The sequence below is a fragment of the Camellia sinensis genome, chromosome 14 (genome assembly GCF_055761805.1).
Source record: "Camellia sinensis isolate YWXY chromosome 14, ASM5576180v1, whole genome shotgun sequence".
Taxonomy (NCBI): domain Eukaryota; kingdom Viridiplantae; phylum Streptophyta; class Magnoliopsida; order Ericales; family Theaceae; genus Camellia; species Camellia sinensis.
In genome coordinates this window covers 73,529,614-73,548,802 of record NC_138974.1, presented here as the reverse complement: position 1 = coordinate 73,548,802, position 19,189 = coordinate 73,529,614, and the positions used below count along the sequence as shown (strand labels likewise).

Below are 19,189 nucleotides of genomic sequence, written 5' to 3'. Positions count from 1 at the left end.
TTATACTTATTAATGAATTTGAAAGAAAGACAAAATAGTAAATTCATATTATTTTATTCCTTAATTTTTTAAAAAGAACTAATATTTTAAGACAATAAAATATGAAACAAGAAATTAATATTTTGAAACGAAGCGAGTAGAATAAGTTAGCTGTGTGTTTGGTAACCGAATAAACCAAGTCAAACAGAGGAGAAAAGGCGAGAATTGTAGAGTGAGGTGTTCACTCATGTAAGTTGTAACCAATAGCAGAAGATATAAATAAAAGGGGGATAGCAAAAGAAGGATATGAGAGGATTGTTATCGTGGACACAGCCAAATTTTCAAACAAGTTTATTGAATGGGATATTTAAGATCACCATTATAACCGTTTGCTACCACCAAACTTTCAATTCACCATATCCAACAAAAAATCAAAAAGCTAACAATTTACCAACCATCAACTGCCTAAGAAGCAAGTTATGCATAACCAAAAAAATTAAAACAAAGATCAGGAGAGAAGGTCCACTGTTCCCATTCCCTTCTGTCCTGTCCAACAGTTTAGGCTTCAGCAAACCTGTTAAAAGAACAGCAAACAATCAGTAAGGCCAACATAATTACAATAGCAAACAAATGTCACGAAAACTGCAAATTATAGTAATGCAATAAAAATAGAAATTAAAAGAAATAAATATTACCCCAGTTCAGAGAGTTTCATGTGAGCTTCTGCATAATCTGCAAAGAAAGCATCCTCATCCTGAAAAACCAAACAATTTACTAGTTAAATCAACAAAAACTACATGTTACAGTATAAGTAAAGCTAAATGGAGAGGATTAAAAAATATGTACAAACCGCAGCATATTTCTCAACAAGAGGGCGGAAAGCAGGATCGTTAAGAAGAGCCTTATCAGATGGCAGCTGTAGAAGGCCTTCCTTCTCTCCAGTGAGGAGTTCCCTGTTCAAACATAAGAATATAAAATAAAATGATATACATGGAACAGTTAAAGAACAATAGGTAAGCATACAAGTGCATAGGCATCTAAAACATACGTGAAGTAGGTGTTATCAAAGATGAGTGGATTGGTAGTCCAGGCTCCATCAAATCCAGAACGCTCCTTGTGGCACCTTCCCTGAAAGAAAATAAATAAATAAAATGTGAACACGAGACATCATAATGACTAATCACCATTAAGGCCATGTTTGTTTGGGCGGACTGGATTAGCATTCCCATGACTAATAGTCCTAGGACTACCAATTCGTTGGATTATGTATCCTATCTTAACTAATAGTCAAGTTTAAAATAATTAATCCGTACTTCAATTGTTTAACCAAACATCGGATTAATAATTTTATTGGACTATTAGTCCAATCCCAAGCTCATGTCCATCCAAACAAACATGACCTAAAAGTACAAGGTTACCAAAGGAAAGTGGTGAAGCTAAAAAATAAATAAAAAAAAGGAGAGGAAAGGGCATATAGTATATACCAGTGTATGGCCACCAGAGAGAACAACAATGTCTTTGTCACTGAGGCCCATGTGTTTAACAAACACATCCCTCAAATGGTCACATCCTGCAGTAGAAGCCACAGATTAATGGTCAAAAACATATATTACCAAAAAAAAAAAAAAAATTCCCCTTAGAAAGCAAGAATATCATTAAATTATTTGGGTTAGGGGATGGATTAAGCTTGACCCTGGGTCATATGCCAGGAACAGCTATGCCTTGTGACTGGGCTAGACCTTAACTTTACAAAAATATTATAGTGTGACTAGGAGGACATAGTTAACAACACTAACCCTTAGCAGCATCAGGAAGACGGCCTTCAATTGGTGGTTCAGGTTTGTCCTGAGATTAAAAGGATTTCAATTAGAACTTAAAAGAAGTTGAGAAGCTAAAAATTAGATAACAAGACAAATGCCAATACCAGAACTAACTTCAAGAGTGACTGATTTGCAAGTTTGTGTGCATGTGTTAACATATGACTACAGACTATTCATAGAACATGATAGAATAATAAATATGAATCTGGAAACACCCAGTCCCAAGAATTCAAAATGAAAGGAAAATTATTAGTGAAAATGTTCTCCTTTTTCTTTTTCTAAATAATTTGTAGAACCAAACAAAGTTAGGACACTATGTAAAATATCAGCAGCATTGCCACAGGAACCAATAAATATAAGGGAATGATATAAAGAAAAACCACCAAACTATGAAGCACGGGCACGGACACAAAACACTGACTTCTAAAAAATAAAGATACAAACACGACAGGAATATGGCAATATAATATATTATTTGCTATGTGTATGAATCTAACATCCAAAAAAACCGAAAATAATGAAAAATACTGACACTAATTCAACATAAAAAATAATGAAAAGCATTTAAGTTCAATAATAAGTTGATCATCCATAAATCACAAGGCAATTAAGCAAGCATCCAAGCAATTGATTGTTCTAAATGAATAAAATATTTTTAGTTTTTTCCACTTTCTCCCCTCTTTGTTTTCATACGTTTTATTTTGACCTCAACTTTCTAAATTTTTTTTGAAAAAATCCAGAAATATGTCCTAAGGTCCCCAACGCCAAAGTAATCAAAAAACAAATAATTAAAAAAATTGACATGCTTCGTGGCATGTCCGACACTTGGACACATGTGTCTATGATGTGCCTATGTCTGACACATGGCACCCACTTTTGTGTGTCCATGCTCAATGCTTCCTAGCCACCACAATACTTCATAATTCCAAATTCCTTTGCCATATTATCTAACAGAACATTTACTATACCCGAACATCAAGTTGTTTTAACAAATGACTTCTGACAACTTTATTAGCAGAATGCCATTCATGTCACCCAACCATTAGCAGAAACATAAAGGAGATAAAAATAGAAATACTAACAAATATAACAAAAACAAATGAATATACATAACAATTTCACAAAAATCCAGCATTAAATTAATTGAGCAGAGCCATTTAAGATCAACACCAGCTGCCAGTCAAAAGATTATTCCAAACCAGAACATATTTCTGCTAAAACATCCATTCAGAAACCAATCTTTCACAAACCCCACTCTAATAATGCAGATTATAGAAGTAAGAAACACAACAGCCGTGCCACATTAGAGAAAATAAGGAAACCGAAGTTATGATCCAAGAGATGTGTTAAGTCCAAATGCATCAAAACCGGATTCCCAAGTCAAAAACAACAATACAAGCAAAATGAATCACACTAAAAGCAGAAAGAATCTCGAACCGAAGGTAATTATCCATGAACCTTTATTATGATATAAGTAGTAGGGTTATTTCCTCACCAACCCAAATTCACTAAAAATGTAAGCAACAAAACTATGAACTTATAAAATTACGCAATCCTACAGGATCAAGTCGTAACAATCACAACATACTTCATCCTAAATAACTGTTCAGACATTAGATATATGCAACTATAAAAATAAAATATAAAAAAAAAAAAAAAACCAAAACAAAGAGCAGAGAATGAAATTATACAAACCTCCCGTCCTGGATGGAATGGAACATCAGGTCCTCCCGTAATTTCAACGGCAACAACTCCAGCCAACTATATTCAACCAATTTATTAAAAATCAACATTTGCAACAAGAATCTCATCCTAACAATAAGATAAGATGCATTATATACATATATATATATATATCAAGAGATAGACCTGATAGAAGTCGCCGTAAGAGAGTATTGGGAACTGTTCCTTGAGAGGCTCCAAGAGCCCGACAGCAATCTCAAGGCCATTGTTGGCTTCGTGACCTTGCTCAAGCTTGTGCCTCATTGTCCCGAACGGACCTCCGGTCTTGCTGTTCACATCATAAGTACCTGCAGAGTGCCATCTGCATACACAACAACACATCGTCAAATTCCACCGATCTCCGTATCAAAACCACATATATAGATACATAGATATACATATACATATATATATATATATATATATATATATGTGGAGAGAGAGAGAGAGAGAGAGAGCATACGCGAGACGGAGCATCAATGGAGCACAGTTCTTCTCAGCGATGAAGCCTCTGAGCTTCCTCTTGGCTTTGTCAATAGCCTTCTTGTACTCTTCGCTCACAGTTGGATAGCACTTCCCCATAGCTGATGCTTCTATAACAAATTCAAACACAGTAAACACATATTTCAGATCAATCGACCAACAATAATTCAAATCAAATCGTGAAGAACACAATCGGCGAAAAAAACAATAGCGATTGCGATTAAAATAGTGATCGAAACAAAGTAACATTGAAGATCGAGAGAGATCGGTGAAGCAATAGTCGAGAAAACGAACCTTCTGAAACAGAGACTGAGAAACTGAGAAATGTGAGAGAGAATGAAATGCGAAGCCCTAGCAGAACGGCACGAGTAGAGCACAAGCTCAGACTGTGAGACGAGGAAAGATATAGGGGTTAGGAGAATTGTGGACCGTCGGATTGGTTCTATCTTACGGTTCTGGTGGTAGGTGGAAAATTTTTAAATGGAAGCAAAAAATAATAATAATAATTAATGGGAAAAGGGAAACAAAACACTACTACTTAGAAAAATGCGATACAATAAGGACGGACTTTGTGGAAATTATTATCTTATTTTATGTTGTGAAATTACTAATCTCACCTTTTTGGGTTTCTTTGGAATCACTAAAATGACCTTTTTGGGTCTCTTTCAAATATCTGATAGTATTGCTGGAATTTTTTTAAAATATATAAATTTCTAAAAGATATTTTGACATTTTTAAATGGGATTTTTATTGATAAGTCTAATTTAGAAGTGTTTTAATCCAATAAGTCCATGAAGAAATTTTTTAACCCATTTAGTCCCATGTATGTATAGGTTTATTCCATAAAGTCCATTTTCTTGATTTACACTATTTTCTTGGACACTTATGCCCTTTTATTTAATTTTGATACCCTTATAAATATTTTTTCAACGATTAGCAATTTAATGATGTGAACATTCATATTTTAAAATTCACATTTGTAGGAATGTAAATTGGTCCGTGGACGGCCCGAAACCCGCCCGTGAGCCAGGGCGAGCCCGGCCCGTTGACAATGTGAATATTCACATTGGCATGTTAAAATTCACATTAATAGGAGTGTAAAATTGGCCCCCGTCCCGTGGTGGCGCGAAACCCGCCCGTGACCCATGGGCGGCCCGAGGCGGGCCCGGTCCGACCCGTTGACAATGTGAATATTCACATTGACATGTTAAAATTCACATTGATAAGAGTATAAAATTGGGCTGCGGCCCATGGGCGGCCAAAAGCCTGCCCGTAGCCCGGGGCGGGCCCAGCTCGGCCCGTTGACAATGTGAATATTCACATTAACATATTAACATTCACATTGATAGGAGTGTAAAATTAGCCCGCGCTTCGTAGCAGCCCGAAACCCGCGCCACGGCCCGTGGACGGGCCCGGCCCGGCCTGTTGACAATGTGAATGTTCACATTAACATGTTAACATTCACATTAATAAGAGTATAAAACTAGACAGCAGCCCAGGGCGGGCCCGACTCGACCCGGTCCGGCCCGTTGACAATGTGAATATTCACATTGATATGTTAACATTCACATTAATAGGAGTGTAAAATTGGTCCCCGTCCCATGGCAGCGCGAAACCCGCCCGCGGCCCATGGGCGGGCCGGGACGGACCCGGTCCGGCCCATTGACAATGTGAATATTCACATTGACATGTTAACATTCACATTGATAAGAGTATAAAATTGGCCCGCGACCCATGGATGGCCAAAAGCCCGCCCGCTGCCCGGGGCGGGCCCGGCCCGTTGACAATGTGAATATTTACATTGACATGTTAACATTCATATTGATAAGAGTATAAAATTGGCCCGCAGCCCGTGGGCGGCCCGAAGCCCGACCGCAGCCCAAGGCGGGCTTGGCCCGACCCGTGACAATGTGAATATTCACATTGACGTGTTAACATGCACATTGATAGGAGTGTAAAATTAGCCTGCGCCCCGTGGCTGCCCGAAACCCGTCCACGGCCCGTGGGCGGCCCGGGGCGGGCCAAGCCCAGCCTGTTGACAATGTGAATATTTACATTGACATGTTAACATTCACATTGATAAGAGTGTACAATTGGCCCGTGACCCGTGGGCAGCCCGAAGCCCGACCTCGGGCCAGGGCGGGCCCGGCCCGTTGGCAATGTGAATATTCACATTGACATGTTAACATTCACATTGATAGGAGGGTAAAATTGGCCCGCAGTCTGTGGGCGGCCCGAGCCCGATCGCAGCCCAAGGCGGGCTTGGCCCGACCCGTGACAATGTGAATATTCACATTGATAAGTTAACATTAACATTGATGGGAGTGTAAAACTTGTCCCCTGCCCGAAACTCGTTTGTGGCCCAGGGTAGGCTCGGATCCAAACTCGGGCCACCCCGGGCCGCCCATGGGACGCGAGCCAATTTTACACTCTTATCAATGTGAATGTTAATATGTCAATGTGAATATTCACATTGTCAACAGGCCGGGCCGGGCCCGCCTCGGGCCGCCCACAGGCCATGGGCGTGTTTCGGGCAGCCACGGGGCACGGGCTAATGTTACACTCTTATCAATGTGAATGTTAACATGTCAATGTGAATATTCACGTTGTCAACGGGGCAGGGCCCGCGTCAGCCCGGGGCCGGACTTCGGGCTGCCCACGGGTCACGGGCTAATTTTACACTCTTATCAATGTTAATGTTAATATGTCAATGTGAATATTCACATTGTCAACGGGCTGGGCCGAGCCCGCCTTGGGCAGCGGGCGGGCTTCGGGCCGCCCACGGGCCACGGGTCAATTTTACACTCCTATCAATGTGAATGTTAATCTGTCAATGAGAATATTCACATTGTCAACGGACCGGACCGGGCTCGCCCCGGGCCGCCCATGGGACGCGAATCAATTTTACACTCTTATCAATGTGAATGTTAATATGTCAATGTGAATATTCACATTGTCAACAAGCCAGGCCGGGCCCGCCTCGGGCCGTCCACGGGCCGTGGGCTTGTTTCGGGCAGCCACGGGGCACAGGCTAATGTTACACTCTTATCAATGTGAATGTTAACATGTCAATGTGAATATTCACGTTGGCAACGGGCCGAGCCCGCGTCGGTCCGGGGCCGGGCTTCTGGCTGCCCACGGGTCACGGACTAATTTTACACTCTTATCAATGTTAATGTTAATATGTCAATGTTAATATTCACATTGTCAACGAGCCGGGCCGAGCCTGCCCTAGGCAGCGGGCGGGCTTCGAGCCGCCCACGGGCTACGGGCCGCCCACGGGCTACGGGCCGCCCATGGGCTACGGGCCAATTTTACACTCCTATCAATGTGAATGTTAATATGTCAATGTGAATATTCACATTGTCAACGGGCCAGACCGGGCTCGCCCCGGGCCGCCCATGGGACGCGAGTCAATTTTACACTCTTATCAATGTGAATGTTAATATGTCAATGTGAATATTCACATTGTCAACAGGCCTAGGCGGGCCCGCCTCGGGCCGCCCACGGGCCGTGGGCGTGTTTCGGGCAGCCACGGGGCACAGGCTAATGTTACACTCTTATCAATGTGAATGTTAACATGTCAATGCGAATATTCATGTTGTCAACAGGCCGAGCCCGCGTCGGCTTGGGGCCGGGCTTCGTGCTGCCCACAGGTCACGGGCTAATTTTACACTCTTATCAATGTTAATGTTAATGTTAATATGTCAATGTGAATATTCACATTGTCAACGAGCTGAGCCAAGCAGCGGGCGGGCTTCAGGCCGCCCACGGGCCATGGGCCAATTTTACACTCCTATCAATGTGAATGTTAATATGTCAATGTGAATATTTACATTGTCAACGGGCCGGACCGGGCTCGCCCCGGGCCGCCCATGAGACGCGAGTCAATTTTACACTCTTATCAATGTGAATGTTAATATGTCAATGTGAATATTCACATTGTCAATAGGCCGGGTCGGGCCTGCCCCGGGTCGCCCACGGGCCGTGGGCTAGTTTCGGGCAGCCACGGGGCGCGGGCTAATTTTATACTCTTATCAATGTGAATGTTAACATGTCAATGTGAATATTTGCATTATCAACGGGTCGGGCCGGGCCCGCCCATGGCAGCCCACGAGCCGCAGGCGGGTTTCGGGCCGGCCATAGGCCGCGGGCTAATTTTATACTCCTATCAATGTGAATGTTAACATGTCAATGTGAATATTCACATTGTTAACGGGTCGGGCCGTGCCGGGCCCACCCCGACCCGGGGCTGGGCCCGGGCTTCGGGCTGCCCACGGGTCATGGGCCAATTTTACACTCTTGTCAATATTAATATTCATGTTAATATGTCAATGTGAATATTCATATTGTGAACAGGTCGGCCCGGGCGACGGGCTGGTTTCGGGCCGCCCACGGGCCGTAAGCCAATTTTACACTCCTATCAATGTGAATGTTAACTTGTCAATGTGAATATTCATATTATCAACGGGCCGGGTCGGGCCTATTTTTTTGGCTTGTGGGCCGGCCCGGCCCGACTCGAATTTTTCCGGGCACCTACGAGGATCGACATGAGTTGGGCCCCTACACATTGACGATATAAACATTTATATTGACGGTGTAAACATTCACATTAAGGGTATTTTGGTAATTATGTCACCTATAGGATTTATTGAAACATAAGAAAATAATGTGAACTAAATGGAACATAAGTAGATGAAAAGGGTATTTTGGTCTTCTTATCTCAAATTGGACCTAATGGAATAGTCAAAAAGAATATGGGTTAGATGGAATAAAACTCTTAGAAAATGGATTTATCAAAAAAACTCCCTTTTTAAAATTACTTTTGCGCCAAAAAAAAAAGTCATTTGAAAATTTTGAGTATTTTTTATTTTTTATTTATTTACTAAATTAGTTTTTTAATTAAAAAACAAACTCTAAAAATTAAAATAAACAAAGTGATACAAATTATTTGTTGCATTTGCTTCATTTATTTTTAAGAAAAAAATTATACTTCTAGTTGTACTGGATTAGATAGACTAGAAAAATAAAAATAAAAAATTGTAAAAAATTCACTGAAAGCAAAATAAAATTAAAAAAAAAAGACCAAAACAAATTAGTTTTTTTAGCATTTTCTTATCGGTAGTTAATTTTTTTTTACCTTTTCAAAAATAAAATTACTTTTTATATTCTTCTATATCCTTTTACATCAAATCGACTTGAAATTTTTTTTTAAAAAAAAAATCAACACAAATTAAAAAATGATGATATTAAGCCTTCGTTTGGGATGTATGTTAGCTTTTTGATTTTTTAGTTATTTTAGTTTGAAGCTAAAAAGCCTCGTTTAAAATATGTTTTTTAGTTTTTTTTACTTTTGTGGAAGAAAAAATGAAATAATTATAAGTTGAATATGATATTTTGTTTTATTTGGTTAAAATAGTCTATTTTGGGGATGTTTGAGAAGAAAGATTTTAGCCTATTTTAGGCCAAAATTCACAACAAGACAAAATAGGCTAAAATAGCTAATAAGACAAAATATCACATCAAACCCATAATCATTTCACTTTTTCTCTCACAAATATCATATCCAATTACAAAAAAATCGAATCATCTTCTCAAACACAAAAAATTTAGCCTACTAAAATAGTCAAAAACTAAAATAACCTACTAAAATAGCAATTTTTCAAACACCCACTTTGTCTTATATGGCTATTTTAGCCCAAGTGATCTTCCCAAACGAACCCTAAAGAGAGAAAACAAATTTTAAAAATGTAGTCTTCGTTTGGTAAGCCTCTCAAACTATAGTTACACCCATTGATTTGAGTGTATTGTTTGTTTTGAGCTTTCAAATCATAATTCTATATCCATTTCTCAAAACTCAATTCAAAACATAATCATTACTTTTCAAAACTCATAACTAAACACATAATTCAAAACTCTTTTCTGTTAGACTTATTTATTTTGATGATTTATTTAATTATGTTTTAATTTATTTGGAAGAGAAAAATAGAATCAAAATTTATTTTGATGATTTATTTGAAAAAAGAAAAATAGAATAAATATTTATTTTGATGATTTTATGTTTTAATAAAATCAAAATGTATTTTGTCCCATTATTTCTCACCTAAATCTTTATGCTAAATGTTGTTAGAATGTATTTAATATTTGATTAAATCAGGAGTTCAAACAGCCCAAAAACATAGGTTCAAACAACCCAGCATAGCAGCAGTTCAAAAGGTTCAAGTGGAAGATATTCAAATTTGTAATAATGGAGTGGAAGATATTCAAATTAGTAATGATGGAGTACAACGGCTATAAATTCAAATGATTACAACGGCTATAAACGGTTATAATTTTTATTATATATACCAAAGCTTCTAATGTAAACAAGTTACAAAAACCTAAAAATATTTTTTGAAGAAATTTGAAACAAACTTGAAGTAACTTATGAAGGTACAACCAAGTAAAAGAATCTCGTATTGATATGCTTGTTCATAGTTATGAATTGTTTAAAATGAATTCTAATAAATCTATTTCAAGTATATTTACTAGATTTACTGAAATTGTAAACTCTTTGAAGTCTCTTGGCAAAACTTATACTAACAGTGAGTTGGTAAGAAAAATTCTTAGGTGTTTACCAAAGAATTGGGAAGCAAAGGTCACTGCCATTATAGAAGCCAAAGATCTCTCCACATTTGGATTTGATGAGCTTATGGGTTCCCTTATGACTCATGCGATCACCACGAAATGACATGAGGATGTTGAAAACAAAAAGAAAAGTGGAATTGCACTCAAAGCCTCATCAAATGAAGAAGAACATGAAAAATCCAGTGAGGATGAAAGCTATGCCATGTTTAGTAGAAATCTCAAAAAGTACTTCAAGAAAAATAATTATGGAGGAATAAAACCTTTCAAGAAAAAGTACAACAAAGATAACAAGAAAGAGCCTATTATTTGCTATAAGTGCAAAAATCCTGGACGTGAAGATAGATTGTCCAAAATTGAAAATCATGTAAAAGACCACAAAAGAAACAAAAAGGCCATGGTAGCAGCTTGGAGAGAAAGTGACGATGAAGGCTCAAATAATGAAATTGAAAATGAAGTAGCCAACTTATGTCTCATGGCTCTTGAAGATGAAGACTCTACTCAAGATGAGGTAACTATTCTTTATAAAGAACTTGAAAGTGCATTCCATGAACTATCAAATGAATTTAAAAAAGTTTGTGCCAAAAATAATATGTTGAAGAAATCTGTTGCATCTTTATCTATTAATGTAGAAGAATTAAAGAAAGAAAAAATTGTTTTGAAAAATGATTTTGACACCATCTTTAATGAGAAAACTGCTTTACAAAACAATGTTAATGATTTAACAAAAACACTTGAAAATTTTGTAATAGGTAGAGATAATCTTAACATGCTTCTTGGAAAATCAAAGATGTGTTTTCGATAAGGCGGGCATTGGATATGACCCTATTAAAAAACAAAAGAATCTCAATACAATTTTTGAAAAGGCACCTCTCATGACTCACCCTCATATTACTTGTCATTATTATAGAAAGAAAGGCCATTATATATCTTCTTGTCCATTAAAAAATAATATAAACATGGGAATTAAAAAGATTTGGATTGTTAAGGGATCTAACAAAACTAACTAAGAAGGACCCAAGAAACTATGGGTACCAAAAACCAACACTTGATTGTCATCTTTTAGGTTTGTTTTAAGTCCAAAGCTAAAGAAGGGAAGTGGTACCTTGATAATGGATGTTCCAGACACATGACCGAAGATAAACCATTCTTTACTAAACTATCATTGAAAGATAGAGGATTTGTTATTTTTGGAGATAACAAGAAAGGAAAAATCATCGGAATTGGTAGTATCGGTATTTCTCTTAACCCTTCTATTGAAAATGTTTTACTTGTTGATGGACTTAAGCATAACCTACTTAGTATTAATCAATTATGTGATAAAGGTAATCGAGTTATTTTTGATAAATCACATTGCACAATTGAAAGCATACATGATCATAAAGCTTTATTTGTTGGTAATCGCCATGATAATGTTTATGTTTTTCATCTTAATGATCTCTATGCTAGTGATGTTAAATGTTTATATGTTAATAATGAAAATAGTTGGTTATAGCATAGAAGACTTGGTCATGCTCATATGGATTTAATTGCTAAACTTTTGAGAAAGGATTTGGTCATTGGACTTCCAAAAATTAAATTTGAAAAAGATCATCTTTGTAGTACTTATCAACAAAGAAAACAAACTAAAACATCATTTAAATCAAAATCTCATATTTCCACAACTAGACCTTTACAACTATTGCATATGGATTTATTTAGTCCCTCAAGGATATCTAGTCTAGGTGGTAAACGTTATTGTCTTATTATTGTTGATGATTAGTCAAGATTTACATGGCTTATGTTTTTAGCACACAAAGATGAAACATTTTCTTCTTTCACAGAACTCTGTTGTAGAATTCAAAATGAAAAAGGCTTTCTTATTACTAATATTCAAACCGACCATAGTAGAGAACTTGAAAATGAGAAATTTGAATTGTTTTGTGACGAGCATGGTATTGGACATAATTTTTCAGCACCTAGAACCCCTTCACAAAATGGTGTAGTAGAAAGGAAGAATAGAACTTTAGAAGAGATGAATAGAACAATACTTTGCGAAAATAATCTTCCTAAATATTTTTGGGCCGAAGCTGTTCACACAGACTGCTATATTTTAAATCGTGCATTAATTAGACCTATTCTCAAAAAGACTCCTTATGAACTTTGGCATGATAGAAAGCCCAACATTAGTCACTTGCATGTTTTTTGTTGTAAATGTTTTGTGCATAATAATGGTAAGGATAACTTAGGTAAATTTGATTCAAAATCTGATAAAGCAATTTTTCTTAGCTATTCCTTAACTAGCAATCCTTAACTAGCAAAGTTTATCGTGTTTTTAATAAAAGAACTCTTGTTGTGGAAGAATCTATATATGTGGCATTTGATGAAACTAACACCTCTACTCAAAAGCAAATTGTTAGTGATAATATAGATTTGGAACTAAATGTGGAAGATTCAAATATCTACAAAGAAGAGAACTAACCATGTAAGTTGAATAAAGAGACTGAACAACCTATTCTCCCACCTCAAGAAGAAGGAGGAAACAATGATGATTTGCCAAGAGAATGGAAGTTTGTTCATAATCACCCTAAGGATTTAATCCCAGGTGACCCTACAAAATGAATTGAAACTCGCTCTTCACTTAGAAACATTTGTAGTGACTTGGCTTTTCTCTCACAGATTGAGCCTAAAAACTTTCAAGAAACTGAATTCGATGAACATTGGATGATAGCGATGCATGAAGAGATTAATCAATTTGAGAGAAACAAAGTGTGGGAATTTGTGCCAAAACCTAAAGAACATACCATCATCGGTACCAAATGGATCTTTTAAAATAAGCTTGATGAATCCGACACAATTATAAGAAACAAGGCTAGACTTGTTGTACAAGGATACAATCAAGAAGAAGGTATTGATTTCGATGAAACCTTTGCTCCGGTTGTTAGATTAGAAGCCATTCGCATGTTACTTACATTTGCATGTTTTAGAGATTTCAAACTTTATCAAATGGATGTAAAAAGTGTCTTTCTTAATGGTTTTATAAATAAGGAAGTTTATGTTAAACAACCCCTAAATTTTAAAGATCATGCTTTTCAAAATCATGTTTTTAAACTATCAAAAACTTTATATGGTTTGAAACAAGCACCTCGTGCATTGTATGAACGATTAAGTAAATTTTTTATTAAAAATAATTTTTCTAAAGGAACGATTGACACAACACTTTTTGTTAAACTAAAAATGATGATTTACTTATTGTGCAAATATATGTGGATGACATTATATTTGGTGCTACTAATGAAACCTTGTGTAAGAAATTTGCTAAGTGTATGCAAGGTGAGTTTGAGATGAGTATGATGGGGGAGCTAAATGTTATGATTTAGAGAAAGAAATTTTGAATTCAGCTTTTGAATTTAGTTTCGATTTAGTTAGAAGTTTGTTAGTTAGTTGGGTTAGTTAGTGGTTAGGAGAAGTTTGTTTGTTAGTTAGTATTGGATGTATATAGCTATGATTGAGAGAGGAAACAGAGGGGAGTACAACCTGATTACAGTCCACAAAAAACTCCCCTCTGTTTCCCCTTTCAATCATAGCTATATACATCCAATACTAACTAACAAACAAACTTCTCCTAACCACTAACTAACCCAACTAACTAACAAACTTCTAACTAAATCGAAACTGAATTCAAAAGCTGAATTCAAAATTTCTTTCTCGAAATCATAACATTTCCCACCCCTTAAAAACAACCTTGACCTCAAGGTTGGAAATGGGGATATTTGGTGATGATGTCTTGGTAGTCCACCCAAGTAGCATCCTCTGGAAATGAGTGAGACCACTGAATGAGGAGTTGAATCACCGCTCTGTTGTTCTTCTTAATCATACGTCTGTCCAGCACTGCCACAGGTTCCATTTGAAAAGTACCATCAGGTGCGACTGGTGGCAATGTAGGCTGTGCGACGATGTGCTGGCCCAATTTTTTCTTTAACAAAGAAACATGAAACACGGGATGGATATGAGTAGAAGCAGGTAGCTGGAGTTGATAAGCAACCTTTCCAATTCTTGCCACAACCTGAAATGGACCATAAAATCTAGGAGCAAGCTTCATATTCCTGTGTAAAACCAAAGTAGTCTGCCTATAAGATTGCAGCCGCAAATAAACCCAGTCATGTGGTTCAAATTCACGGTCAGATCTATGCATATCAGCATAATGCTTCATCCTGTGTTGAGCTTGATGCAAATTGTCTTTTAACATTATGAGAATTGAAGCTCTTTCTCGTATCCAATTATCCACCTCAGCCACAGCAGAAGGGTTGGAAGCAATGAAGGTGTGGTCTGGAGGATCTTGACCATAAACAGTGTAATATGGAGTGGTTTTGATGGTTAAATGGTAAGAAGTGTTGTACCACCATTCAGCTAAAGAAAGCCACTTAACCCAGTTCCTAGGACAGTCACCTGACATACATCGTAAATAATTCTCCAAGCACTTGTTCAAGATCTCTGTCTGACCATCAGTTTGTGGATGATAGAATGAACTTAAACACAATTTGCAACCTTGCAAAGTGAAAAGCCCATGCCAGAAATTGCTAGTGAAAACTACATCTCGATCGGATACAATAGATGAGGGCAGTCCATGTAGTTTGTATACTTGATCCAGGAATACTTGAGCAACATCTTTGGCTGTGTATGGATGTGAAAGTGCCATGAAATGGTCATACTTAGTTAACCTGTCGACAACCACAAATATAACAGATCTGCCGTGGGATTTGGGAAGGCCCTCAATAAAATCCATAGAGATATCAGACCAAACTCGATTGGAAATAGCTAGAGGCTGTAACAATCCAGGGGATTTCACATTTTCACTCTTAAACCTTTGACAAATGTCACATTCGGAAACCAACTTCGAAACATCATTCTTTAACCCTTTCCAATACAAAATTCTCTGAATTCTCTTAATAGTTTTATCAATCCCTGAATGCCCACCTATTGCAGAGTAATGAAATTCCTCCATAATCTGGATCTTGAGCTGAAGTGTGTTCTCTACCACCAATTTGCCTTTATAGGTCAGAATCCCTTGCTCCCAACAATAACCCCTATGGGAAGTATGATCAAGAATCAAATCAGCAATGACTTGTTGTGCCACTGGATCAGATATCCAGCTTTGCTTGATTTTAGCTAACCAACTAGTAGACACAAAAGTAATAACATGCAAAGTAGTAGGGTTATTTGTAGTATCCTCCCTCCTAGACAAAGCATCCGCTGCCATATTCTCCTTTCCACATTTGTAAATGATCTCAAAATCATAACCCAACAATTTAGTAATCCACTTCTGTTGAAAAGCGGCGCCCACCATTTGCTCCAATAGGTACTTTAAGCTTTGATGATCTGTTCTGATAAGGAATTTCCTACCCAAAAGGTAATGCCTCCATTTGAGTACAACCAAGACCACTGCCATTAGCTCATTTTCATAGGTAAATAAAAGTTGATCTCGTGCAGATAAGCCTTTACTCCAAAAAGCTATCGGATGCCCCTCTTGCATTAGCATCGCCTCTAAGCCTTTTCCCGATGCATCTGATTCCACCACAAATTCTTTAGTATAATTAGGCAAAGCTAGAACTGGTATTGTGGTCATTACTGCCTTAAGTTGTTCAGATGCCACTGCCGCTTCTGAGTTCTATTGGAAGGAATCCTTTTTGAGTAATTGATTTAGTGGAGAACAAATTTTTCCATAGCCCTGAACAAACCGTCTATAGTATCCTGTGAGGCCAAGAAATCCTCTTAGTTCCTTTAAGGTAGCAGGTGCTGGCCAACTAGTCATAGCTGTAATCTTGGTTGGTTCAGGAGAGACCCATTTTCCTGAAACCAAATGCCCCAAGTATTCTACCTCCTCTTTACCAAACACACACTTGGACCTTTTGGCAAATAGTTGGTGAACTCGCAGCAACTGAAAAGTAGTTTGCAAATGATGCAGATGATTGGTCTATATACTACTATATACTAAAATGTCATCAAAAAATACAAAGATGAATTTCCTTAAGTGAGGCCTAAAAACTTCATTCATCAAGCTTTGAAAATTAGATGGGGCATTTGTTAACCCAAATGGCATTACCATGAACTCATAATGTCCATCATGGGTTCTAAATGCAGTTTTGTAAATGTCTGTAGGAATTACCCTTATCTAGTGATAACCAGATCTCAAATCCAGCATAGAGAAGTACTTAGCACCACACAATTCATCAAGGAGTTCATCTATAGCAGGAATAGGAAATTTATCATTCACAGTAGCTTTATTTAAGGCTCTGATACCAATTGATATGGCTATGAAAGAAGAAAGCAGTAATTGAAAAAGAAGAAGAGAGAAATGGAAAACTGAATCTGCAGTTTATTCACTCTCTTCTCATACAACCTGATTACAGTCCACAAAAAACTCCCCTCTGTTTCCCCTCTCAATCATAGCTATATACATCCAATACTAACTAACAAACAAACTTCTCCTAACCACTAACTAACCCAACTAACTAACAAACTTCTAACTAAATCGAAACTGAATTCAAAAGCTGAATTCAAAATTTCTTTCTCTAAATCATAACAGTAAATTATTTCCTTGGGCTTTAAATCAAACAATGTAAGGAAAGAATTTTTATCAACAAAGCTAAGTACATAAAAGAACTACTCAAAAAGTTTGATATGTATGACTCAAAAATAGCTAGAACACCAATGAGCACATCCATTAAGCTAGACAAGGATGAAAAAGGTAAGTCCATTGATCAAACAAAATATCGAGGTATGATCGGCTCACTTCTTTATTTAACTGCAAGTAGACCCGATATTATGTTTAGTGTTTGTATGTGTGCTAGATTTCAATCAAATCCTAATAAATCACATCTCAGTGCTGTTAAAAGAATTTTTAGATATGTTGTTGGCACTCAAAATTTGGGATTGTTTTATCTTAGAGATGTTGCATTTGATTTAATTAGTTACTCGGATGCCGACTTTGCCGGATGCAAACTTGATAGAAAAAGCACCAGTGACACTTGTCACTTTCTTGGTAACTCATTAGTATCTTGGTTTAGTAAAAAGCAAAATTCCATTGCTTTATCAACGGCCGAAGCTGAATATATAACTTCTGGAAGTTGTTGTGCCCAAATACTTTGGATGAAACAACAATTTGAGGACTTTGATTTGCATTATGATCATATTCCTATTAAATGTGATAATACTAGTGCCATCAATTTAAGCAAAAATCCGGTTCAACACTCACGAACAAAACATGAAATTCGACATCATTGTTTAAGAGATCATGTTCAAAAGAGGATATTGTACTTGAATTTGTAAATACCGACAAGCAATTGGCAGATATTTTCACAAAACCCTAAGCGATGATCGCTTCAATTATATTCGTGGCGAGCTTGGAATATTAATTTCTACTTAAAAAGTTTTGTTATGACTGTGAAACTTGAATTTTTGTTAAAATGATATATGTGTATTGCTACATTGATATGGAAACATTTATATCAGTTGAATGTTCTCAAGTCCTTCATACATTTATTCTCCTTAACAGTTTGCTATTCTCAACTGTGTAATTTTTTGTTTTGGTTCTACATCTTGAGATAAAGTTAACTTTGCATATATTAATTTTTTTTTAAACCCTCATGGTATTTTTTTTGCATTACCATTCCAGCAACACCAGCATCCCATTAAGTTTAATTTCTGCTGCCATTATTTTATTTTAATTTAATTTAATTTATTTTTTTATTTTGCTATTAGGCTTAATTTCTTTTATTTTTATTTTTATTTTTTTCTTATTATTATTTTTTGTTTGGACTTAATTTTCTTATTTTTTTTATACTTTTTAATTTCATTTTTCAGTACTTAAACATAAAAATAAAAACAAATATTTACATAAAAAAACCAAAAAAAAAACACCATTCTTTTTTTTTACGGCCACACGCTGATCAAAATAACATTAAAAAAAAAAAAACCCTTCATTTTTTTTCGGGCCATACGCCGATCTTACTTACTCGCCTCTTTCATTATTTTCTTCTTCTTTTTATCACCTTGGGCCACTCTTGACGCCCCTACCCCGTGCTTTCGTCGAGAGCGACGACTCCCTGCTAACTATCAAATGCCAAGAACGACGTTGCTCCAAATCGGGCCATGGAGGTGGTCTTCCATTTAAGCTCTTTATTTTCGGCCTTCAGTGCCTATTTCTGCTCGTGCATCCTTGTACATGCGTTGGAGCAGAGAGAGTTGGGCGTTGACCTGATGGAGCTCACTCGTTCTGTTTAGCAATCGGTGAGCCAATTTTGTGACTGCCGTCACCGTCTCCATACAAGACGTTAGTGTGAAATGATTGGCTTCTATGTTAGATTGCGCTGTCATGATTTGCTCAATCGACATCATAGGAAGGTTAGGAAGAGGAATGACAGGAAGAGTAGGAGTAGAGGCACTCGTTCCAGCAGAGCTTATGGGATCATTCAGGTCTAGAAATAGAGTGAGGGGACGGGATGAGGAAGCCATGGTTTAGCGGTGAGAGGTGTAAAAGAAATGAGTTGCAGAGAAATAGAAGAGAACAGACTGGGGTTTGG

General features: G+C 37.1%; 1 protein-coding gene across 1 annotated transcript; it reads right to left on the bottom strand.

Moving 5' to 3' along the window:
* Nucleotides 1-317: 317 nt before the first annotated feature.
* Nucleotides 318-4,557, bottom strand: LOC114265311 (L-ascorbate peroxidase, cytosolic). Its single transcript, XM_028206080.2, has 10 exons — nucleotides 4,299-4,557; nucleotides 3,985-4,114; nucleotides 3,669-3,843; nucleotides 3,495-3,560; nucleotides 1,776-1,824; nucleotides 1,464-1,549; nucleotides 1,028-1,107; nucleotides 830-932; nucleotides 675-733; nucleotides 318-553 (listed from the first exon to the last, which is right to left on the bottom strand). The coding sequence occupies exons 2-10, from the start codon at nucleotides 4,101-4,103 to the stop codon at nucleotides 538-540; spliced, it is 753 nt and encodes a 250-aa protein (XP_028061881.1). The 5' UTR covers nucleotides 4,104-4,114; nucleotides 4,299-4,557; the 3' UTR covers nucleotides 318-537.
* Between the last annotated feature and the right edge of the window lie 14,632 nt (nucleotides 4,558-19,189).

What these genes read in the sequence shown, in the direction of transcription:
- LOC114265311 (XM_028206080.2), bottom strand. Translation starts at nt 4,103, where the DNA reads ATGGGGAAGTGCTATCCAACTGTGAGCGAAGAGTACAAGAAGGCTATT. An exon ending in CCATTGATGCTCCGTCTCGC is followed by an intron (nt 3,844 to 3,984) that starts GTATGCTCTCTC and finishes TTGTGTATGCAG; the next exon opens with ATGGCACTCTGCAGGTACTT. An exon ending in TCTTCCTGATGCTGCTAAGG is followed by an intron (nt 1,550 to 1,775) that starts GTTAGTGTTGTT and finishes CTTCTACTGCAG; the next exon opens with GATGTGACCATTTGAGGGAT.